General features: G+C 37.6%; 1 protein-coding gene across 1 annotated transcript in view; it reads right to left on the bottom strand.

Annotated features, from left to right (window-relative positions):
* The window catches only part of COL21A1 (collagen type XXI alpha 1 chain), a 128,211-nt gene that overhangs the window by 73,348 nt on the left and 28,960 nt on the right, over positions 1-25,903 (bottom strand). Inside the window, exons 2-10 of the mRNA XM_068398204.1 lie at positions 21,659-21,778; positions 19,172-19,723; positions 14,928-15,096; positions 14,577-14,793; positions 11,680-11,853; positions 8,375-8,452; positions 6,010-6,018; positions 3,803-3,886; positions 1,458-1,520 (exon numbers count right to left, since the gene is read on the bottom strand). Of these exons, the coding sequence (XP_068254305.1) occupies positions 1,458-1,520; positions 3,803-3,886; positions 6,010-6,018; positions 8,375-8,452; positions 11,680-11,853; positions 14,577-14,793; positions 14,928-15,096; positions 19,172-19,723; positions 21,659-21,746 (1,434 nt within the window). The 5' untranslated portion in view covers positions 21,747-21,778. The remainder of the gene's footprint in view (positions 1-1,457; positions 1,521-3,802; positions 3,887-6,009; positions 6,019-8,374; positions 8,453-11,679; positions 11,854-14,576; positions 14,794-14,927; positions 15,097-19,171; positions 19,724-21,658; positions 21,779-25,903) is intronic.

Genomic DNA, 25,903 nt, shown 5'->3' with positions numbered 1-25,903 from the left:
ACCAAAATGGCCCAAAATAACTTAATATCGCTTCTCAGTCTTAACCAAGCCCATATACTATTAGTTTCCCAGTCCACAATCCAATGTTTCTTTCATAAATGATTTTTTCTTCTCTGCACTCATCCACTTATATTTTCTGATGTTTTGGGACATCTTTGTATATTTTTATTCTCAATAGTATTTGGGACTCCTCCCTAATTTTATTTTCTGTGGATTTCAAGACATGATGCTTACCTTCTCTTCTACGTCACCATGGAGATTTCAAAACAGTACTACAGGCTAAGGACTTAACCATAAAATTTAGTCCTCACAATAAGAATGAAAAGCTACAGTGAATTAACAATATCTAGTATGTGCCTGCACTTTTCTTTTCCTGGATTTGGTATCCAAGCAGAGAAATTATCCTCTTTTTAGAAGCAAATTATTTCTAATGCTCCCAACTGTCTTTTACCTTTTTTTTTTTTTTTTTAATATAAACAAAATAGCTTCTAATGAATAGTAAGCAACATCAGAGGCCCCATTCTTAGGAAAGAAACATGGGTGATCAAGTCTCCCAGCTTTTGGCTTGCCTTCTCTTAAGACACCAGAAGAACATGCATACCACCGCTTTGGTGATACAGAGACTACAGGCTGTTAACAAAACCTTAGTCAACAGAGAAGCTCGGCTGTGAGTATCTTAGAGGCTTCCAATTACATTCAGAGAGCTAATGTATTTTTTTAATGAAACCTTAGGCTATTTTTATATATTTATTTGCTTTTATTACAATAAAAAAATGTAAACCATGAAGCCCAGATGAGCCATTGCCAAATCTGTCATTTTCATTTTAGGGACATATATTATTCATCTACTTTCTTCCATATTTTACCATCCATACTAATAGAATGCTAGCTTAAAAATTAAAATCTAGGGTAAGAGGAAAAATACAGGTATTTTTATGATATATGTTTTAACACATAATTTTTAGAACTGCAAAATATCTATACTTTTAACATTGTATATGTATATTGTATTTTTATGGACTACTGAGGCAGCCTAAAAAGAAATTAAATTAACCAAGCTTAAACATAAGAAACAATACCTAAAACAAAATAGACAGGATTTTAGCTGCCTTGAAGTGCTTTCTAATGCAAATTCTTAAGCAGTAAAGATTGAAGGTCAGAAGGTGATAACTGCTGCAAACTGATGCAAAGACCAACAGGAGCACTCATAGCCTGTTCTCTGCTTTACAACAGTGCCTAACTCATGCTATCGTATTTACGATATTTTAGCTTGAAACAAAAATCCTATTATGAACATATTCATAGAATTGTTACATTCAGATAGCACTTAAGTGACATTCACAGTTTCAAATAATGGAGACAATCATCTAGATTTCAAAAATCTGATATCAGTGGTACATGTCTCTTCTCCTGTTAGTTTTGCATTTACAATATATGACTAAGTTTTTAGTACTCACAGGCTTACCATCTGGACCAGGCTGACCAGGATAACCATGATTCCCGGGCTGCCCAGGGTCACCCTGTGGAGAAGCAGTATGTTAACACACAAAAGATATGAGAGAGCATTTTTAAATTAGCACAGAGCAATCCTAATCCTAATACATTCCACAAAACAGTGGCTGCAAGCCCAGATACCTGCTATTGAGGAGTAATTCCTATAGCAAAAAGGAATTGATTTGTAACCCCCTCCCTGGGAAGATTCTCCCAAACTTTTGCAGGACTTGGAGACGTGAGCCCACGCTCAGTTACAGCACAAGTTTGGCCCATCATCTCAAATGCTTTCAAGTTTTTTAACCTCCTAATCAACAGAAATAAAAACACTTTTCATCAAATAGATAAAAAAAATCTTTATTAAAACCTTGTTAATCTAGTAGTTCTGAAGAAGACTCTCACCTGCTTTGGCTGAGTCTAGTTCTTAAGGCAAAAGCACTGGAAAGGCAGGAGCCAGGATTAAAACCTGCTAAATACTAAACTCCCCTCCACACACTTATTGCTGTCTAAAAAATATATTTTTAGATTTCTTCTTATAAGGCCTTTGCAATTATTTTTATAACCTCTGTTATGACCATGTTAAAGGAAAAGTTGGTTCCCCAGGCTTCATGTTCATAGTAAGAAAGCAGGAACTTAGCTTCCTACTAAATATATCCTCCTAGTGTGTTAAAGTTCTCTGTTTATTCTGCCAATGGACTTGACTTGAGCCCAGCAAAATCCAGTAAGACTTGATCTACAAAAACATTTTACAGGAGCACTAAGCAGGTACCACTTTCTTCAGCCTGAATCATCAACAAACCTGCGGGTCAGTTACAACTGCAGAATTGTTATAAACAGGGAGGACATTAGAAGGGCAACAGGAAACTAGCTTTCAATGGGAGTGTGAAAAAACATCTTTTCACATATAAACCACAGAAATGTAATGCTGAACTAAATGGGAATGGATATAGAATAAGTCTCTTTAGAAAAGTGTTACAGTTATAATTTGCTAAATTAATAATACATTGTCCAAATTAACAAGTTCAGGTTTGAGATTTGAGTGAAAATAAATTTGCTTTTAAATATACTATCTGAAGTATGAAATTTTATGCCTTTAACTTGAAAAGGTTAAAATATCAGTTACTTGTATTTTCAAATTGTTTTAATTTAATTTTATGTTACTTCATTAATATCACAAACACACAAATTAAGTTTAAATTTATATGGTTCCAAAGTCCAGTATTCAAAAGTTACAAAATACTGTAACTACGATAACCTATACAACCTTAAATTGGCTTCCTTCTCACTTTTTCTGCAGTCTTTTGTGTTAGGCACCATCTTGTCACCTGTATTATTCAGTTATCCCCAAACAAATATTATACTGCAATGCAATTAAAAAATTGCACATGAAGCAAGGTTCTAAATAAAACTGTATAAGTCACCCTAATTCTGAGATTTCATACTCCTTCATACTTTACAGGATGTGGCTTTCATTTTTTTTAAAATGGTAAATACGTTCTTCTCTCTCTCTCTCTCTAATATGCTAAAGAGAAAAAAAGGTAAAAGACCACAAAAATTCTATTACATGAAATAACAATGATCTCTGTCTTGTGGATTCCAGTTCCCTGATGAGAAACCCTTACCACTGTAGCAAAAAGCCCTTTGACTTGAGGTACCTGCAGCAGACTGTTAACCCCTTATATAATGAGGGTAGAGTGTTTTTAATCATTTGCTTAATGAAAGACAACCAGTTTGAGGTTTACTTGTCTACCCTTATAAGGTAAGCTAGTAACTCTGGAAGCACTGCTTAGCACAGTTGTTGAGAAAGGTACTACAGCCAAATACTAGGGATTTGAGTTTGTCTTGTTACACATCTGAGACTCAAGCCTGGTTCTCATTTTAATCCTTAACCAACACTGAAGGAAGGTCATCAGAACAGCTAAGGTGGAACTCCCCCAGTAAGCACCTAGTCCTTTCTTTAACAAAGAAGAAAAAACCCCTCTCCATTAAAAGACTTATTAGCAAACCATTTCATTCTCAAACAATTAACAGAGCAAGATCATTTGCTGAAGAGCAGCAAGGAAATACAATTTTACATCCATGAGCATTTTCCTTAAAAAATAAAACATATATTTGTGTTATTAGGAGTTATGGCACCAAAACCTGTCCTTGAGGGTCTTAATCACTATATACATGCACTGGAAACCAGAACTAGAAGAACTTCTCCCCTACTTTTTTAATCTGCCTATGACTGGCCAACATAAGATTTGGAAAAAAAAGGAAAAAAAAAAAAGCAGCTGTGTTCACTCAATAAGACAGAATGGAAACTTACTTTGGGGCCTGGAGGTCCTTGTTTTCCTGGCGGGCACATGCAGGGGGCAGGCGTTGAGCCTACATCACTAGGACCATTCATGCACTATGAAGAGTGAAACCAGCCATCAATACACATGCCAAAAGCATTCAACAAACGTATCATAACATTATATGGACCTAATTTTCCTTGCACACATCCTGAGTTTCACTCCTTTGTTCAGCTGGAACTTCTGCTTACCTGAATATTGCCCTCCAACTACTTTGCATGCATGAATTCATTATTTACCCAGAAGAAAAATAAAAAAAGAATTTAAGTACCAATATTGGGCTGATATCTGAAACTCTGTTGGCTTTTCCACAAATATTTTGTCATATAGTTTGGTAATTTTAAATCTGGCAACATACAAAACTCTTCTCCTTAACAAATTGATATTCACCACTTCAAGTGTGATACATTATCAAATATAACTATTAAAGTTTGTAAAAAGAATCTAATAAATATTATGTATAGCATAATGACCACAACCGATGGGCATGCTATCGTTTGTAGCAAGCCTGAAAAGAAGATAAAGCGCAAGTCGCCCACCTGCTGGGTGTGTGTCCCAACTACGAAGCTACTTGAGGAAAGGTGGGGCATGGTTGCTATCACCAGCACCTACCAATTCACCAGTCCTGGCCCCCAGGGTGCCCATCACAGAATCACAGCATGTTAGGGATTGGAAGGGACCTCGAAAGATCATCTAGTCCAATCCCCCTGCCGGGGCAGGATTACCTAAATCGTATCACACAGGAACGCGTCCAGGCGGGTTTTGAATGTCTCCAGAGAAGGAGACTCCACAACCTCTCTGGGTAGCCTGTGCCAGTGTTCAGTTACCCTCACCATAAAGAAGTTTTTCCTCATATTTATGCAGAACCTCCTGTGTTCCAGCTTGCACCCATTGCCCCTTGTCCTGTCAAGGGATGTCACTGAGAAGAGCCTGGCTCCATCCTCATGACACTTGCCCTTTACATATTTATAAACATTAGTGAGGTCACCCCTCAGTCTCCTCTTCTCCAAGCTAAAGAGACCCAGCTCCCTCAGCCTCTCCTCATAAGGGAGATGTTCCACCCCTTTAATCATCTTTGTGGCTCTGCACTGGACTCTCTCTAGCAGTTCCCTGTCCTTCTTGAACTGAGGGGCCCAGAACTGGACACAATATTCCAGATGCGGCCTCACCAGGGCAGAGTAGAGGGGGAGGAGAACCTCTCTTGACCTGCTAACCACGCCCCTTCTAATACACCCCAGGATGCCATTGGCCTTCTTGGCCACAAGGGCACACTGCTGGCTCATGGTCACCCTGCTGTCCACTAGGACCCCAAACTATCCTCCAAACTATACTCCCTAAACAAACAGCAGTAAACACTAAACCTTGGCAGACCACATCAGCCTCCAGAGATTTTTTTTTTTTTTTAGGTATCTACTTCTCACCATTGAGACCACATGAAACTTCAATGTTTCACGAAGGTAGGCAAGCAGAGAGCTACTAGATCAAATCCATTTGTCCAAGGTCAGGCACACAAAATTTAGGTGCATCTGTACTAAATCTATATGCTGAAGTTAGATTCAGCAAATTCTTTTTCACCTAGCAAGTTCTTAGAGCTATGGAAAGGCAAAAAGTTAAGAATACAAGACACACAAAAAAAGCAGATTTCATATTTATTATCTAAAACACTTTCTATAATATTTTACTCATATTTTCTAAAATAATGCAGACTTTTTACAATGTTCTCTGAATAGAATTCTTTCTCAGGGTCAAATGATTGATCAAAATACAAATCCACGTTTCCTTTGCAATGGTACCAAGTGGAGTTAGGAGGATGGTTAGGGAAATTCAAACAAGCTCCCCTTCAGGGAGTTCCCATTAGCATGATGCAGGTAACAGCTACCTCACTGTGCATACCCCCATTCACTCTGCAACAGCATCCAGCCCTGCAAATAAGAGCAATTGAATTGAAGAATGAAAAAAATCAGGCCATTTATTCTAATAAATGTGGGTTTCTTGAGAAAACTGATTTTTAATTTGTCTATTGACTAGAGTTCAATTAATGGAAATCCAGCAGTTTTAAGTTTAGCAAACCTATGTCCACTTTTCAAAAGAAAGTGTATATTCCCTAGAATAATAAGCAGCTTATATAAAGTCAAATACTACCTTAAACTGAGTTTGAGCAGCTTAGGATTGAGCCTACCTCGCCATTCTGAAACAAGAAAAAACACAGTTTAAGAGTACAGCAATATTTGCAGCAAGCAAAATCCATTCATTTGTAAAACACTACCAAAACCAATCATCAATTAGGGCTGTAACTGTCAAGGAATTGTAACTCAAAATTTCAGACTTTCGCAGACTTGTGTGCAGCTACTATCAATGCATATGAACTTTTAGTTCATTTTGTTTAAGGGTCTTTCAACAGGAGCTACCAGTAACAATTTTTAAAAGGCAATGACAAAACTAGAATTAATACTCAACCATGTAAATATTTACAGACTAAATATTGATTTGGGTCAAACCTTTTGCCAGGAGTAACTTCTCATCAAAAAAATCCTCTGCTTACTCATTCATGTCAGAGAATGTACCGAAATATTTCTAAAATCTCTCATCTCTGCCTGCATCCAGCATCTGGGAAAATATACAGCAGCACAGAGGTAAGGCTGCCTTTTTCTCGCTTTCCTGTGTGACTGCATTAGACTCTGCTATCAACTGAACTGAGTCTTCCAGTATCTGCAACACCACAGAACAATCCAACTCCAAATACTTCAGCATACCAACCACGAAATTGTCTGTCTTAATGGTTTAGTAGCCACCATTAGCTGCACCGTGTACAGGAGTTTTCCAACACACACAGTCACCACAGACTTCATACACAGTCTGTGGAGAGAGAGAGAGCGTCCTCTGTATTCAATTTTCATCTTAGGCAACTTCTAGAGAAGGTTATCTTTCTCCACAGATCATAGAGGGAACTTAAAATTAGTATGCAGCCAGGTATCTCTGGGAAAGGGGTTGAATTCAGGCTGTAATTAGTACATACAGCCCCTGCTTAGTTCAGGAGCTCTGACACAACCACACTCTGACAGAACACAACCACAAACCACATATTCCTCCTTGGAGATCATCCAATGTTTTTATTTCCTGGAGTCCAGAATTTCATGGGTAAAGTCCAAATTCAATTTACAACAACAGCAAGTGAAACTAAGCTGGCAAAAAGCAATCTTTTTGCTTGGACTTCTTCCAAAATCATAGAGAACACAAGATATGATAGACTTTTTAGTGTTTGCTTTCTTTATGCAAAAATTTTTTTAATTTCTCTACTTTTCATATCTACTTCTGTTTTGTAAAGAGCAAAAAGATATGTGGTGCAGTTAAATAGCCAAATACTAAATTTACTTGAGGATTTAAAGCTAACTTTATAAAAGTGTTCCTGAACCCATTAGTTCTTGACACACACAGTCAGATTTCAGAACAGCTAACAATCCAGCCACCCACTCGTTGCTTAAATGAAAGCTGTGAGTTTTGAAAAAGCCCTAATACAGGTGCTGATTGCAGTAGACACCCTGGCCCCAAATAAACAGAATAAAAACAAACTAGCTTGGGGTCTGTGCAAGCCTGACAAAAAATAGAATATCTGGATGTTGAAGAATCACAGGATCTATTGTCAAACTGGCAAAATGGTCCTAATACTAAACCAAATCACAACATGAAGAATATTGGTTCACGTAGTAAGACACTGATGTCTGCTTATCTTTAGCTCAGTTTGTTTTAGACACCAAACAAAGGAGGACATTTTGAAGAAACCTGTATGTATAAAACAATGTCTTGCTTATATTTTGAGATGGGAGCTGAATGCTTTTGAAAATCTGGCTCTGTGTGTCATGAATGGTTTCCAAATCTGTTTGCATGTGTTTAACATTTCATTGCATAATTAACTGTAAGTAAGAGGGCAAAGAGAGGGTCAAAGGATCCCCATAAGCTTCCTAATTGTGTACATGAATCAAAATCCTGAATAGGATTTTATTTTTCTCTTATCTATAACACACTTCATGAAATCTTGGCAACATTTCAGTTAATAGGAATATATAACACAGACCTCAGCATAGATACTTCTGATAGGAAAAAGGTTTGTTGGTTATGTACAAAAATTTCAGAGATAAAATGACCTGACAAGTAGCAAGAAGTATATCAGATAAGTTAAAAAGTAATATTTGAAGTATTTTACACTGCTGAAACCTAGCAGTTTTATTAATTTATAATGTTCAAAATCTTAAATTGTAACAGAAGATTCTGAGATTCTTTTATACTGCTGTCAAATTTCCACCATCAAATAGCTAAGCTAAAAATACTTTTAAAATATGTTTGTGCAAAAATAAGGCAGAAAGAAAACAGACAAGTTCTGTGCCACTTGATATTGCACAGGTAACAAGCATTTGTTTGCACCAGGTGAATCAAAGTAGTATTACTTATTCTAAGAATTCATTGAGTCAGTGATTTGTAAAAAAAAAAAAAAAAAAAAAAAAAAAAAAAAGCCAAATAGTCCTCAAAAGTTCATCTATCATACTCACAAATCCCGGGATCTCACAGACTGCTTCTCGATTATTTTGCTCTGGGTCACAGTAGATTCTCAGTTTTTGTACATCAAACTATAATTCAAAACATAAAAGACTGTTTAGTGATAGTGTTAATAGTCTGACATTAAGTTAATTTAAACTATACTCTTCTTAAATTGTATCCTCCATAAGTTTAAAAAAATGGAAAAAAATATTAAAAAGCAAGAGAAACTGGAAGCTCTGTGTGTCCACCACAGTTAAAAATCAATTAAAAATTTTTAGTCAGGCTACTCACAATTAAACATTCTGTAACAGAATTATTTAAAGAAAAATAATCAAACCAAGATTTTGTTTTCTTAAGTAACAGAAATCACCACCCCTAATCCTTGGCAATAAATCCGAACACACACAGCACGAATCATACTGGCTGCCAATATCATTTGGAAATAAGTTACAACAGCACAAGCAAAGCCAACCTTTTCCTTTTTTACCTTAACAGTCCTGGGAAGATGTTTCTACACTGACCTGTCTCTACTAGATGTAAGATTACTACGTTTTGGTGAAACATCAGAATGCATCCCTGACGCTTGAAATAATTTGGTTTAGAGTTTAGCTGTATAACGTAAAACGTATATGGTAATAACAGAACTGAAGTCTGGCGACAAATACACAAAATTCAGGACTGAGTAAAGACATCTGAAACCTGTTAATGAAAATGATGCAAAACACATTAATATATTTTAATAGGAGCAGTAACGATCAAGAGAGTACAAAAAAGCATAGCTTTCAAAATAACTAAAAATAATTATTACTTATGTAATTCAGTATTTCTTAGTATTGTTTCCATTACTTTCAGTCTAATCAGTAATGTCATTACTACATTGCTATAAATATAAGGAAACAATATTTAGCCGACATCTGGAACACTGATCCATACAGCCTTTGCCTTTACAGGCTGAAGTTTTAACCAGCTTTTTGGTGTCTGCCTACAGCTGAAGGCAAAAGGAGTTCAACGTTCCTCAGAACAGAGGAGAATCTCAGTACAGGGTTTTCAGGGTTTTTCTTCCAGCACAGCAGAATCAAACAGTGCCAGTCTGAGTACCAAATATTTGCAGTATGACAGAAACAGAGTTGATATGCTTTGTACTTTCTTGACAGCTAGTGATGAGAAAGAAACTATCAAAATTTTGTTCTCTCCCTCTTGTGCCAGCATAACCCATACACTGATGGAAGCAAATTATATGCAAGTGTCAAGCACAGAGGAAATCCCCTGCTTTGAGACACCATTTCCCAAACTCAGGTGACCACATTGCATCAAATTTGTGTTGCAGCAAAAACAAATGCCCTTGAAGTCAGTGAGACCAATTAAGCACCCACCACACAGGATACATCAGTTGAGCTGAATCCTCCTGACAATTTATGTTCCCTCTTAACAATGTAGGCCCACTGATGAATGAGGTAGGGGCCCTGGAGACAAGAGGATAAAAAGAAGGCGGAGTTACTGAATGCCTTCTTTGCCTCTGTCTATACTGCTGGAGGCTGTCCTGAGGAGCCCTGGACCCCTAAGGCCACAGAAGAAGTCAGGATAGAGGAGGAATCTGTCTTGGTTGATGAGGGCTGGGTCAGGGACCAAGTAAGCAATCTGGATGTCCATAAATCCATGGGCCCTGATGGGATGCACCCGCGGGTGCTGAGGGAGCTGGCGGAAGTCATTGCTAGGCCACTCTCCATCATCTTTGCTAAGTCATGGGCAATGGGAGAGGTGCCTGAGGACTGGAGGAAAGCGAATGTCACTCCAGTCTTCAAAAAGGGCAAGAAGGAGGACCCGGGGAACTATAGACCGGTCAGCCTCACCTCCATCCCCGGAAAGGTGATGGAACAACTTGTCCTTGGTGCTGTCTCTAGGCACATCAAGGATAGGGGGATCATTAGGGGCACTCAACATGGCCTCACCAAGGGGAAGTCATGCTTAACCAACTTGATAGCCTTTTATGAGGACGTAACCCGGTGGATAGATGATGGTAAAGCTGTGGATGTGGTCTATCTTGATTTCAGTAAAGCGTTTGACACGGTCTCCCACAGCATCCTCGCAGCTAAACTGAGGAAGTGTGGTCTGGATGATCGGGTAGTGAGGTGGATTGTGAACTGGCTGAAGGAAAGAAGCCAGAGAGTGGTGGTCAATGGGACAGAGTCCAGTTGGAGGCCTGTGTCTAGCGGAGTCCCTCAAGGGTCGGTGCTGGGACCAGTTCTATTCAATATATTCATTAATGACTTGGATGAGGGAATAGAGTGCACTGTCAGCAAGTTCGCTGATGACACAAAACTGGGAGGAGTGGCTGACACAACGGAAGGCTGCACAGCCATTCAGAGAGATCGAGACAGGCTGGAGAGTTGGGCGGGGAGAAATTTAATGAAATATAACAAGGGCAAGTGTAGAGTCCTGCATCTGGGCAAGAACAACGCCATGTATGAGTACAAGTTGGGGACAGACCTCTTGGAGAGCAGCGTAGGGGAAAGGGACCTGGGGGTCCTAGTGGACAGCAGGATGACCATGACCATGAGCAGTGTGCCCTTGTGGCCAAGAAGGCCAATGGCATCCTGGGGTGTATTAGAAGGGGTGTGGTTAGCAGGTCAAGAGAGGTTCTCCTCCCCCTCTACTCTGCCCTGGTGAGGCCGCATCTGGAGTATTGCGTCCAGTTCTGGGCCCCTCAGTTCAAGAAGGACAGGGAACTGCTAGAGAGAGTCCAGCGCACAGCCACAAAGATGATTAAGGGGTGGAACATCTCCCTTATGAGGAGAGGCTGAGGGAGCTGGGTCTCTTTAGCTTAGAGAAGAGGAGACTGAGGGTGACCTCACTAATGTTATAAATATGTAAAGGGCAAGTGTCATGAGGATGGAGCCAGGCTCTTCTCAGTACAATCCCTTGACAGGACAAGGGGCAATGGGTGCAAGCTGGAACACAGGATGGTTCCACATAAATATGAGGAAAACTTCTTTACGGTGAGGGTGACCGAACACTGGAACAGGCTGCCAGAGAGGTTGTGGAGTCTCCTTCTCTGGAGACATTCAAAACCCGCCTGGACATGTTCCTGTGTGATATGGTCTAGGTAATCCTGCTCCGGCAGGGGGATTGGACTAGATGACCTTTCGAGGTCCCTTCCAATCCCTAACATTCTGTGATTCTGTGATATTAAGATTTTGTATATTAAATTTGAGCCTAGTGTAAATCAGAAGAGTAAGTTCAAGAGAACAGAAGGCACCAATGCAATGTTAACCTACAGTAGGATTTCTGAACTACTGTGGTTTTAGCATATGCTTACCTGTACAGTTTCCTCCTTTCCAGAATATTTTCCTATTTGGGTTAGACCACTGATGTAAATACCTAAAACAGGATGTAATGGCTTCATTTCAATTTCTTGGTCATCTATATACAAAGTTACAAAGTCTTCTGTTACTAAGAGACGAATTTGATGCCAGCCTTCATCAAACAACATCTAAGGAAAGTAAAGAAAACAGAATTGTTTAAAACAGAGTATCTTCAACTTAAATAACAATAAAACTTCATTTCAACACTTCAACAATTGTTAATGGTTGAGATTATCAGTGTTCCAGGCTTTGTCACACCAAAAAATTGTAAACTGTCATCTTCATTAGCCTGTACCTGGGGCTAAACATTAACCAGTTGTTCTATCACACAATGTCCCTTCCCCAGCCGAGAAAGGGAGTTGGGAAAAGGGGGGAGACTCATGGGTTAAAATTTAAACAGATTTAATACAAAAATAAGAAAACCAATATCAATGGTAATAGAAAACGCACAAAATTATACCTAACCCACAGAGTTGTAGCAAGTCACTCCAGCGATGAACAATCATTGATAAGAAGGAAAAAGAACGAGCAGAGAATAGAGCAAAGCAAAATAAACCCCACTCCTCTCCCGCAAGCCCTCCCTTTTATAGTGAACTTGACGTTAATGATACAGAATACACCTGTGGGCCAGCCTGGGTCAGCTGCCCTGGGTTTAACTGCTAATGGCCTTGATCACCATGGCTGGCCACAAACTGAAACAAAATCTAACAGAAAAGTGATTCTACAAATTTTATCCCCATGAAACCAGGACAACTGTATAGGCAAAAAAGTATTTGCCAAGTAATATTATAATTGAGATTATGATATTTGGTAATAATTAATCCCTATTTCAGAATTATTTTATAACTCACATAGATTTTTTCAGTCTATGATCTTGAACATGTTCAAACCCGTATTTGTTAAAAATACAAAGCCGCAGGCCTTTTTTTCAGCAGTAGTATAATGTCTCAAACACTTCAGATCTTAAATTATGATGAAAACAAACTGGTACTTGAAAGTCTTTGTACGTAATCTCTTATGAAAAAAATGTTAACAATGACATGATATTGGCAAAAAGAATCACAATATTACAAAGAATAAACTAAATGTCACATTCATCATTTCACAAAGCCTCAGGCTTCTAAAGCTTAAGATTTGGTTTAAACAAATAGCATAGTGCTATAAGTAACAGAAAATGAGAGATGCCTTAAAATTAGTATTTACCTCACCAACCTTAGAAATTAATTTCAACATGGGAAGAAATGCCTTCTTCCTGAGCCCATCCATTAATTTCAAAAACAATCTATCTCTTTAACCTAGACTAGACTAGATGCTTACCTTTTATATAGCTAAGTTTAATGGAGATTAATCCCACACTAAATTGGTATACATAAATCAAAACAGATATCTTTCAGTATGTTATATATTTGTTACCTTTTGTAGACATAAACAGAAATTAATCTTACTTCACTTAACAGTATACACCCTTAGATAGCACCTCTGTTTCTATTTTATTATCACTTGCAGATTGGGTTTTTATTTATTCACAATGGCTCTCCTTACAAGATAAAATAAACAACAGATCAGAATATATATTTCCATTTTCCTGAGTAAAGCTGATAAATTATCATAAATGTTTATTAAATAAAAAGGTTCATTAAAAGCATAGTGACATTTGTAGTGTGTTTATAGAGACATACAGATCTAAAAAGGTATAAAATTATTGTTCTCCTTAATAGCAATACAAGCACAGAGAAATACAAAAGAAAAAAAAAAGCAAAAGTCATCTTTTCATGGTGAAGTCCATGGATACCTGGGACTGAAGGAACATTATTATTATTCACTGTAGCTGCCAAAAACAATTAAAAATTTTCAGATTGACTTGAAACTGAATTTTCTAACAATTTCCAGTAAATCACGTTTAACACTGCTTCTTTAAAAAAAATAATTATTTCACCTACAAATATTTATAAAAAGACAGAGGAAATTTGGAAAGAAAAAGTAAAACTCTCCATGCCATTATAAAGGAATAAAATACCTCTCCCTAACAAAAGCTTAGTAGTTAAGACCTTCTCTTGGATGGGAGTCCATCCTTCTCTGAGGATTTATATTTCAAATCCCTTCAGCATGATTTGGAGTAAGATGCAAATGTAGGCCACCGCTTCCCAGAAAATTTGAACCCACTTGGCCACAAAGTGCTCCAGCAGTAAATCTTTCCCACTCTTTGTCTGCTGAAGTATCCCTCTTTGTTCACTTAAATAATACTCCCTGAGGTAGGAACAGGAATCTCCAGGCTGTGTATTCCTGCTACAAATGCAAGAGCGGAGACATTCAATCTCCTTCCCTCTGTCTCACCTGCAAGTGAGATAATCTTTCTTACACAGCTGAACACCTCACTGGAAATTACTGAAAAAAGATTGAAAGGGAACCTTCAGATTATACTACGAGACAATAAAATTGGTTTGCACAAAGAGGGGAATCCCTTCTTCAGTGAGAAAAATAAGTAGCTGAAAGGAATTTTTATTCAACAGAGAACTGGAAAATCCAGATTGTACTCTCATTTTGTAAGCTGCTATTTACTCTTCTGGAGAAAAAAGTACCTTCTGTCATTATGTATTTTCAAGGAATTTAGACACTTAACAAAAACTATCTCCAAAAATGGACTATTTTCATTCACATTTTCTAGTCTCCATATCAAAGGCAGAAAATACTTCCCAGCCTATGTTAAGCAAAGAGCTGTGTGAAAAAAGTCTCTGTGATCTTCACAAGCACCTGCTGGAAAGTGCTGAGTAGAAACCACCTGCAAAGCACTTACACCAATGACCACTGTGGACACTGGAGTATTCCAGCATGATGATGACCTGCTCCTTACCTTTACATGAGGTGCAGCAAAAGTAATAACTTGTGTGCCATTTATTAAACTTGTTGTAGTGAATGATAGTGTCTTCTCTTCTCCATTAATAGTGACTGCTATTTGTGGTCTCTTATCCAGACTTAGAATTCGCCACAAATCCCATGTCTTCTTTACTTTAAATCTTTGAGTGGAAACAAACACATAGGATGGAGGCAGACCTTCTGGAAACACATTCCTAAATAAGAGGGAAGGGGGAAAAAAAGAGAATACTTGAACATTTCTATAAATCTTAAAACAAGTTTCTCTCACTTTAAACAAACAAAAAAACCACCTTACTAAATTTAGAGGTGTATTTACAAATGGAAATACCTTGTCAGTTCTGACAGATCAACACGTGAAGTTACTTCATAAGCTTTTGCATTAGTCGTTGGTATTTGAATTCTCTTTTTGACCTTTTTCTTCACACCTAATCCTACAAGAATGTCAAATCCTTTTTCATCTCGAGCTGCCACTGGAATTCTTGTCGGACAAACAGATTCTGCAAAGTAATAAATGCAATAGTTCAAAACATGATTTAAAACCTTCAAAAAGTAACCTCCCACCTACCTAGTTTTTTGTAGCTGCCTTTCAAGAAATAAGAGAATTGAGAATTGCCAGTTTAGAACAAGAGAGGTGACATGCAGAATCCTAAGAGACATGAAGCAAGAATACTGAGATGTCATATTTTACCAGGTTCACATACTATTTTGAATCATGACTAATGGTAGTTAAAAGGTATTACAATATTTGACTAAAAATATATTGGATTTAATTTCTAAAAAATGCATGGTCTCAAAGTGCCACAAAATTATAGATGTTAATGTCCACAATGCACTAACAATTGGGATTAACCCAGCATTCCTCCCAACTATAAAATCAGGTTGAAAATGGATAAAGGTAGAATAATCTACAACTATTTTTTCACCTTCTTTTGCTCAAAATGGACTCTGATCTATTTTGCCTGTTACACTGAAATCTGATTGAAGCTATTCTCAGTGGACAAATATTGTGTGATATATTTTCTGTGGAAACTAAAGTTAGCTGAATGTTATCTCTGTTTAATTCTCTTTAAACAAAAACAATACTAGGCAGCGGACCTAAGTTGTTGTAAAACAAAAGTGAGACAGAGTGAAATTTAATGCTAAAGTCGACATTGTATTAGAGTAATAAATCAGTAAAAAGAAAGCAGACGACTTTTTGTTTTAGTAACATTATGCTAAACTAATTACAATAAATACATTTTCATTATTCATTTTCCATTGTTTCTCCAGAGAAGCATCAGTTCATAGAAAGGGAAGAGGCTAGGAATACATTCCAAAGAAGGGGTGGAGAGCCCTCTCATCTCCATCTGGACCAGCCACGGGATGGAAAACTCATGTTTCAGTGCCAGGGAATTATCAGCTCAAAGGTCTAGACTGGCTTCTCTTTATAATACAAGCAACACTGCACAGCTGCTCCTTCTAGCCAACCCAAGGGCAGCCAGAAGCTACCCTGTTCTGTTTGGGGAGGCAGGATATATAAAATCTAAGAAAACTCAGCTAAGTGTCTGCACAAACTATCTATAGTGGGAAAGGACAATCCATCCTAAGGTGACATGCCACAGGTACTTGGGGCAGCCACATACACTCCCCTTGGTTTTCTTTTCCTCCCCACAGCTAAATGACACCTGACTCCCAAATTAAAAATATATTAAAAGTTATCTGTCTGGTTCTATAAGAAAGAAGTGCAAGAACTCCCTGCCTACATTATGGAAACTAAAATGTCTAACTTCTGAATGCTTAAAAAATAAAAAAAAAAAAGAAAAGAAAATACAAAGTCCAACACAACTTTCCTTCTTACTCTTCTCAAAACACAGATGCAGGATTTAAGTCAACATACTTACAATATTAAGAATAATACTTTCTTTTTTTCAGGTTTCTTCACTGTGCAGTGTTACCATGGAAGCATGTTCTAAACTTATTTGTTTCAAAGCTGGATAACGGTCGTATAGCCATTAATACAGATTACAGATAGTCATACACACTGACAAGACAATGAACGCATGAACCTCTTATCGGTTACAGTATTAGAAATCTGGTGTAAAATCAAAACCTAAATACAGAAATAGGATTACTTTATGTGAGAGGGCCATTATTCTGGATCACTGCCAAAGTAACTATTTCAAATCAACACAATATAAATTAAGCATGTGTAATATTATACATTAAGAAACTATTCTTTATTTGCAGTGGCACATTGAAGACCTACCTAAAAACATTCTTAGTAAGGTAGATCTTTTTTGGGTCTTCTGGATCATCTTCTGGCAGGACTATTTTGATAACAAACTGAGCCATTATACAGGGTGTAGAAGTCAGTGGCAAAATTAAGAACTATCTTCCAAGGGAAATGGGGTTGTGTTTCCAGTCCATAGTACCAGTCACAGCAACTCTCTAGCCTATACTGAAATCTTGTTCCCTTTTAGTGCTTTATATATAGTTTTATGATGCTTTGTTTTTCCTATCCTGAAGTATGGAATAACTTTTTGATGTTAAATCCTGTTACCTAATGCAAAGGAACTTTTATCAGCATCCTCCAGACATACTTCTGAAGTCTGCATTGAGTATTGTTTTTAAATGCATTCCTGACATACAATCTTTTCTATGTTTTTGCTAGAGAATATTAATACTACAGGAATATTTGACTTCCAGAATAAATATTAAATATTCCTTAAATATTTGGGGACTCTTTTAGCCACACTGTCCTTTCTGGATGACAGGTTCAGTAGGTTTTTTCACCCTGCCATACACTAAAACGAATACTAGAGTTCCCAAAAGGCACACCAGAGCCCTCCATCCCCAAGACAGTTTCTAATAGCACTGCTTGCCACACAAACCACCAAACCTCAGCCTCCTTTCTCCAGAAAAGAAATACTGCCCCTATGCTCTTATATCTATGTTCACGTAATAATGAAGTTAAAAATGCCATAGAGTACTAGATGATCTCCAGAGGTCCCTTCCAACCCTAACCATTCTGTGATTCTGTGAAAGGCTAGCATTTTTTTAGACATTAAAACAAAAACAGTCAAGAGAGAACTGCAAAATTTTCAGGCAGTTTCACGTGCTTAATCACAGCCAAATCATTGCTGCTTTGCCCTCATGGAACTTCCTCTCCCAGAGTCAAAGTGAATATTAACAACATGAATAAAATAATCCACCACTCAGATATAAAATTTCCAGTTTACTAGTCTTTCAGTTCACCTGCTAAAGACATCGCGGTTAGAAAAGAAGCTGCCAACTGGCTCTGATTGCTCTTTGAGAGAGGGATCTCAATGCTAATGCAAGGGAAGAGCGCAACGTCAGAGTGGAAGCAAAGGGTCACTTAAAGTAAAACAGTAAGTACACTTTGTATATGTAGTCAACATTAGCAGATTACTGCTGTAAGAGTCGTGTCAAATATCACAGCAGTATCTTAAAGGATACTAGTTAACTGAATTCTGAAAGCAGAAAATCCATCTTGATGAAATATGTCACTTCTTCTAAACTTTATTTAAAGAAAATATTGTGTTTATTTTAGAGAATTTCTCCCTGCCTGAACTTTTATTAAAGAATTTAGCTGCACTTAGCTGATTTAGTTTTTGGATTGACCACCTTAGTACATCAGACACAAGGAATTATTATGATTTTCATAAGTGTATCGAGAAATAAATACTATTATGCTCAACATAAATATCACTATATTTTTTCAATGAAGTCCCACACTCAAAGTGAGAGCAAATGAAAACTGTTTTTCATTCTTACTAAGTGCAGAAATATGGTACAACTGAAATATGACTTGCATCACTTCTTGGTAATAAAACATGTACAAAATAACACTGATAAATGTTTGCTGTATAATAGAGTCCTGAGTGATATATTGTAGAAGCAATTTGCTATCTTTTTTATGTATATGGGAAAGCCATTGTTTTACAGAACTATCAGAAAAATCAAGGCAGTAATGCCACTAGCATTCTAAAGCTAAAAAGTCATTTTACAATGTTGGTCTTGGCTAATTCTTCCATAAAATCCTTCTAAAAAAGATCATAACAGCTTATTACAACTCCAGGTGCTTTTGCCAAGAGTCTTTCTTCTGGGTTTTTTAATGCATACTAGCGGAAGAACTCCTGTTTGCAATGAGAGGCTATCCTCTCAGCTGTCAAGAAGAAATGCTGGATTGTGGATGAGTGTCAGCTGTACCTAGGAAAAGGATAAGGTAGGCCCTATATTCTCAGCACTACGAGAATTCCTCACCTATTTTAGGGTTTCCAAACTTTATCAATGAAAAAAATGTGGGGCTTAGGGCAAAATCCTATATACCAAAATTAAACACACGCTGTGTTAATACACCATATATTTCCCAAATATAACTCTGTGTTTAATGGAGAAAATAACATTTTGGGAGGGATTTCTGCAAACAACATCAAATGAAAGAAGATCATAGCAAAGATGATCAGGTGCCTTAGGTTACATTACTGATACATTCTACTGGTGATATAAATAAATACGGGTACAGAACTATGTTCTGCACACCTTCTGAAATATTTTATGATCACTTCTTACCTTCACAGAGTTTCTGCTTTATAACTTCTTTAATTCTTGATATTGCAATATAATCTTCAACATAAAATACGTAAGTTGATGAAGGCTTGTTGGCAATAGCTTTAAGTTCATCCTCCTCAATTTCTGAGCCAACACCAATAGCAAACAAAGTGATTTTATTTTTCCTTGCTTCTGCTGCTACATCTTTGACTTCATCTTGGGACTTTCCATCAGTGAGAACAACTGCTATTTTTGTTAAAAATCTCGAAGATTTTGCAAAAAGATGGTCAAAGGCAAACTGAATAGCTCTTCCTGTTCTTGTATTTCCTCCCAAGTAGTGTATGGACTCCATTTCCCTGACAAGGTTCTCAGTGGATTCATGAGTTCCAAGGGGAATTTCAAGTACGGGGTAATCGCTGTACTGAACAACTCCAACTTGAATAAACTTTGGCCCTATGTCAAAATTTCTTGTAATATTGACAAGCCAGCTTTTGATTATTTCAAAGTTTTCAGGGCCAACACTATAAGAGCCATCTAAGATAAAGACTAAATCTGCCGGAGCTGTTCTACAACCTAAAAAAAAACAACAAAAAAAATCAAACAAATAATTTCCTGTGGAAGAGGAAAATGGAAGACTTCATTAAAGTATTTATCGTATCAATTACTGTTTCTATTAGAATCTGTTTTGGCAAATAACTAAAAAAAAGTCAGTCAAGTTTATCAGAGAAAACAAGATTGTTTCTGTAAGCCACACAGATCTAACTTGGTATCTGAAAACCATACCATTTTCTGTTTTTTACATTATCACCAGAAACAACTATGAAAAAATCTGGAATTCAGTTCCTCCTTAGCTGGCAACTACATTTCATGTAATCAGCAGAAAGGAATATATTTTGTTTTTTTCCATATCTCTCTCTCTGCAGAGATGATAAACATAAAATCTCATTTTTGTTAGCAAACCATGCACACTGCAGAGGAAGGCTATAGTCTGAATACTCCAGAATTCAGCATCAATATCCAATCCTTTTACAAATATATTTTAATTGATTTCTGACACTTCTACATGGCACTTATAGAACTAGTTATTATAAAGTTCTGAGTCTCGATTGAATGTTGCTAGTAACATATTCTGATTTTAGTAGAAGAAAAATTCTCAGTGAATGAGCTCAACCTCCAGAATATAGGATCACATAAGCATTTAACAAATATAATGTAACTGCATGATGACTGAGGCATGGATTCAGCTCTCCTAGGTGTAGCCACTTATAAATGGAGCTTTTAGACTAAATTGCCACTACAGGCCATGTGCTTACACAAGCACTTCTACAGGACAGTCCTATTCATTTTATATGCACATCCTCAGATGGAGGGAGTAACTCTCTAGAAGAGAGAATCACCTTCCATTGACTGTGAAAGGAGCTCAGATAACTGACACACGAGGTGCCAAGGAGATGGCCAAACCAGGAGATTAATTTGATCCCATGGTACATGGGGCCATAGGGGTTGCTATGTATTACTGTGTTTTCTGTTTTGTGAAAGGCTGCAGCTCCACCACAGGAAGGAGAGCTTTGCCTTGTCCTGACCTCTGCCTATGGACACTTCTGGCCAGGTCAGGATTTCACCTTCCTTGAAAGCAAGTGACCACAGTCTGCTGGAGAGATGCTTTTGCAATGCAGCTGGTGGAGAAGAGAAAAGACATTGGGAGAAGGATCAAGGGGTGAGTAGAGTGTGTCACTCTGTGGTCTGTAGATATGAATCACAAGGTAATTTCAGTTGGAAGGAACTTTGGACATCATTGGACCCTGCTGAAAGCAGGCCCAACTTAGAGCAGGTGGACTGAAAAAAAATTGTCTTTCTAGGGACCTAAAGGAATTTTATGGAGTTTGTTGTAAAACACTGAAAATATCTGGATTAAGAGCAAAACTGGAGAAAAAAGACCTACCCTGAAAGTATCACTGTGGCCAGAAGAAAGTTTTCCACACTTTTTAATTCAGCCACTTTGTCTTTCAAAACGCTACCTTGCTTTAACTTTTCCATAAACCAGATTTAGAGTATAAAACTTGTTTTGGTGGGGTTTGAGATGCTAATTTTGAAGAATATGCAAGAAGGTCTGTCCCAAAGCTGTGGTTATCTCAGCTTCCTCTCACAGAACTTTATTTTACATATTTAATTTCTCACATAACATTAAGCTATTCAAAACATGACTCCTGAAGAAATGAAAACATAAATACTCAAGACACAGGTTTAAATCAAGACTAGAGCTTTACAATTCCATCTGCCCCCTTTGGCATTCCCAAGACACAAAAAGAAATAAAGATATTCCCTTCCTAAAGGAGAAATAAGATATTTAAGTTACTTATCATATATTATAGCATTTTCACCAGGAAAATTATACTGGAAAAAAATCACCATTAACAGAAGTGTACATGTGGACTTGAAAATGGATACTATAAATTCAAGGCATGCTTTGAAGTTGCCCTTATGTGAAACATAAAAATTAAGACTTACTTGCTCTTGTTTCCTCATCTTCAGTTGAGATGTAATCATGAAGTAGCAGAATTAATAGCATCTGAAAAAATGTTACAATCTGTGCCATGTGTATTGTATTTTCAAAGTCTTGAGATTAAACTAGATGGGGAAGAAATGAAAAGAAAATACAGTGTCATTTTATTTCAATACAAATCCAAACTGCTGTGTTTTAAAACCTGTGCATGAGGAACAACTTTGAGTTGAATCTGCAAGCCCAGATGTAAGGCCAGCCTGCAACGGACCACAGACCCCAAAAGTGTCAGTCAGGCACGAAAGTCCAAAACTGAGATTCAAAACTCAACAACACGCACCAGTCTTTCTGTGGAAGCTCAGTTGTCACCAAGACACATTTATGTATTTCTCCTGCTAGGTACATGCATGAGTAGGTTACATTCCCAGCCCCAGTCACACCTGTCCAACTACTACCCCACTCTGCAGCCATTATCCAAAGACTTGACAGCTACTGCTCCAAAATATGGCAAGTGTTTATGTATCAGGTACTGGTGGGGAGATGTTACTTCAGTCTCAACCCACACACCTGGCTACTTCAGAGCATCTGGGACACTTCCCACTCCTCTACTCCAGGGCCGAGACTGCCACCAGGGGTCAGGGTCTCAGCGAGCCCCAGCCCTCTCCCAGCAGAGCCAAGGGCTGAAGACTGGGCACCGTAACATCAAAGGTTACATAAACTGCATGCATCTGCAATTTTTGGGTTTTTCCTCTATTTATGTCTCCTTTGTTTTCATGGTCTCCCCAGAATATCCCCAGAAGGGTCTTGAAGTAAACATGTAATTTTGGTCTCATGTTGCTATCATAAATATTATTTGACAAATTTACTTAAATTAAGCCATATTTATTACTTATGTTTATTGCAAAAAAATAGAATCATAATAGGACAAGATACATTTTTGGAGTACTGTATTAGAGATCCATTCATTTCAAGACTCTGAAAAAGGAAAAAAGTATACTGAATCTCTTGTGTTCTGTCTTATCCTCCAATGCGAAATGCAATTTTTCTAACTACATTTTATCCGCCACTACAAAACATGAATACCCTGACAGAAAAAGGGAGAATTAACTGCTGGTCTGAGTAAGTGCATGCACTGGTGACTGAGAACTGGTATGAGTTGCGCAGAGAGGCTGTGGAGTCCCCATCCTTGGAGATACTCAAAAGCCTTCTGGACATAGACCTGGGCAACTGGCTCTAGGGTTTGGACCAGATGATCAGGTCCCTTTCAACCTCAACCATTCTGTGACCCTTTGATTTCTACTAAAATCTGTGAAGTGGTACTTGTCCATGTAAGCAGAGATTTGGTCGATCAAATGTCATGAATATAACAGAGAATAGAATTTTACAATAGCTTATGTCTATCTTTGCATATTTTAACAGAAACTTTTTTCCCCATTGAGTTATTTGATTTGCATTCAGAACAACATCGTCTTTGTGATGCTCAGTAATCGGACAACCAGCCTACTGCTTTTAAATTTTCCCATATTTATGAGATAACCTCTAAACCATGAAAAAAAAAGAAGCTAAATTCCGGACAAATTTTCAGTAGCAGCTCAGTGCCAACTCATTGTACTACCCTTCAGTGTCACTAATTAAAGTATTCTACATCTAGCCAGAAGACTAAAAATTCTTCTCTCTACAGGCTTTGCTTTGTCAGTCATGCTAGTCTTTATCTATTACACGCCAGTTTATCACTAACATTCTTGCTATTTTCAGCCCATTTCCTAGAATTGAAATGCCTTCCTTGAATAAGGCCAAGACTCTTCCCCTTTTCATATCTTTTTCTTCTAGTCATCATAAACCTTTACTTATGCCCACACCAAAATGAAGTACACACTCAACTAAAAGGTCAAATGTAAATGAAAATATTCATTACACAACAAAAATAAAAGTCAATATATTGGGGATGGGGTGAAAGCTGTGTGTATTTGTCCTTCTTATATTGCTAACCTTTAATTTTGAACTCTTCAAGGAGGCAAGGTGTCCACCACACTACCAGTAATAAGGTACTGGCAGATGTTCTGAAACTTCTGTAGTGGTGGAAAATACTGTTCTCCAAAAATACATCAAAACACAATTCAGCATGCCTATTGCAAGTGCCTCTTAGGAGAAGAAATAGGTAAATGGAAATAAGTGACCATTTTCTTTTCCAACACCAGTCAAGGGAGTAAACTGAAGAGAATGCCATTTAATCACTATAACATACTGAGCAGCCATCAAGCAGCCAGTAAGCTGTTAACAGCAACAAAATTCTGCAGCAATTAAATGTAGACCTTTCTCTCTAAAGATGTATATACTTGACATGATGGTTTTAGGAAAATGATATGGGAAAAACAGATTACAGAGTTGAGGGGCAAGACAATAACTAGTAGAGAGGTAGCAATTTCAATATCAGGTTTATTTCTAGTACATTCATGATCTGTAATTGCCAAATAGAAGATGTGCCACTAAAATCAGTAAGTTGATTTACTCTGGCTTTTCAGTCAGCTGCTTTGCTTTTTCCACTGCTTATAAAGCACTCACTCCATTAAAACCAAAAAAAAAAATTAATCTCCACAAACAATCTCAACAGATGCACAAAAGTCAATTTCCAGAAAATGCTACTCCTACCTAATATAATCCCTCAAAGTTAACAATGCAAAAAACATAATTATTATGTTACTAAATAATCACCTTCAGATTAGAGGTAGTTCCAAGGTAACGCCATACATTGTTATTCATATCACCATACATCAGAATGAGTGGGAAACCAGATGAAGCACTTTGGGGTCTATGGGATAGGACATAAGATGCATTGTTCCAACAATGCTACACAAATACTGGGATGTCAACTTCATTTAATGAAGATTAATAGATTAAGTGGCAGTTTCTTGTCCCAGCTATTTGAAAAAGATCTGTTTGAACTATGAAATTAAGTGTATAAGTAATAGGTATGTAACACACGAGAAAATCTTACCATAGTAGCAGTGGACAATTTACATGAATTATTTCAGACTTGATGGTTTGTAAGATTCAGCATTTTAAAATCACTTTCAGCCTTTTCCATGGCAAGTGTTTACTGAAGGGTAAAACATATCTCTCACAAGACCAAATTGAGTGATACCAAAGAACAACATATTAAATAAATCTATGTGGGAATTTGAACAGCAGGTAACCAAAGACAGACAACTGCATTCTTTGAGAATATCAGAAAAATGTCAGCCTATAACTGAAAAAAAAAGACAGACTACTGTACAGAGAGCTGATATGTATAAAAAAAACACAATGCTGGCTCCAACAAACTATAAAATTACATAGATTCCTCCCAGCAACAACCCCAAAAGAAAAAGGTCCAAAAAATTTGTAAGGAATAGTTAAAATATATAATAATAGATAAAAGACAACTGAGTAAAATATCACAACAGTACCTTAACTAATTTTTTGGTGTTTGTCATCTCTGTGGTTGTCTAAATGGTTATTTAATGTAAAATCCATAGAATTTATGTAAAAGGAAAATAAAGCAACTTAGTGACTTCACTGCACCAGTCCTCACTAAAAAGAGTACAGGGACTGCTACCAGTCATATTGCATCTTTTTTTTGAAAATAAAACAGCACACTAAATCTACAGAACTATTTTAACAACACACTCCCTGCAGCAGAAAACTTGTATGTGCTCCATACCATGAGCGCAAGCACTTCAGGTCAGGCGGGGACACCGGGATCCTGCTCACTGGCACAGCTTTCCTTTCACCAACCCCTGCAGAAGCCATTAACGCCTTCCTTAAACTGCACCACCCCCTTTCATCTCTGCTCATCTTTCCACAAACACTTACCCACTGGTACCTTCAGGGATGAAGGCCCCAGATCAGCAGGAATAAGGGAAGCTACAGGGAAGAGGAAGATGCTCAGAGCTGGCTGGGTAGGAAGGGGAGAGCAGGGGGCTGCAAGGAGGCCCTGTGCCCTTGAGGAAGGAGTTGCTCCGCAGAAGCACTAACACTTCACCGTGGGAGAGGTATGTGTGAAAGCAGCATTTACTGGCTGTCCTGGAGTACAGACAGCATCAGGGAGCCTGGTTTAGGAGCAGATGGGAAAGGTCATGTCAAAACCACTGCACATTAGAGATGGTATAAGGGAACCAGAAGTAAGGAAAGGAAAATTCATAGGGATATTCTGTGTTCCATGCACACACCCGAAAGAAACGTGCTGTCCTCTGAACTTTTCACTTCTGTGTTCT

This window comes from Nyctibius grandis, chromosome 1, assembly GCF_013368605.1.
Source record: "Nyctibius grandis isolate bNycGra1 chromosome 1, bNycGra1.pri, whole genome shotgun sequence".
Taxonomy (NCBI): Eukaryota; Metazoa; Chordata; class Aves; order Nyctibiiformes; family Nyctibiidae; genus Nyctibius; species Nyctibius grandis.
Note: the sequence above shows the minus strand (reverse complement) of the source record. Positions and strands in the feature narration are given on the sequence as shown.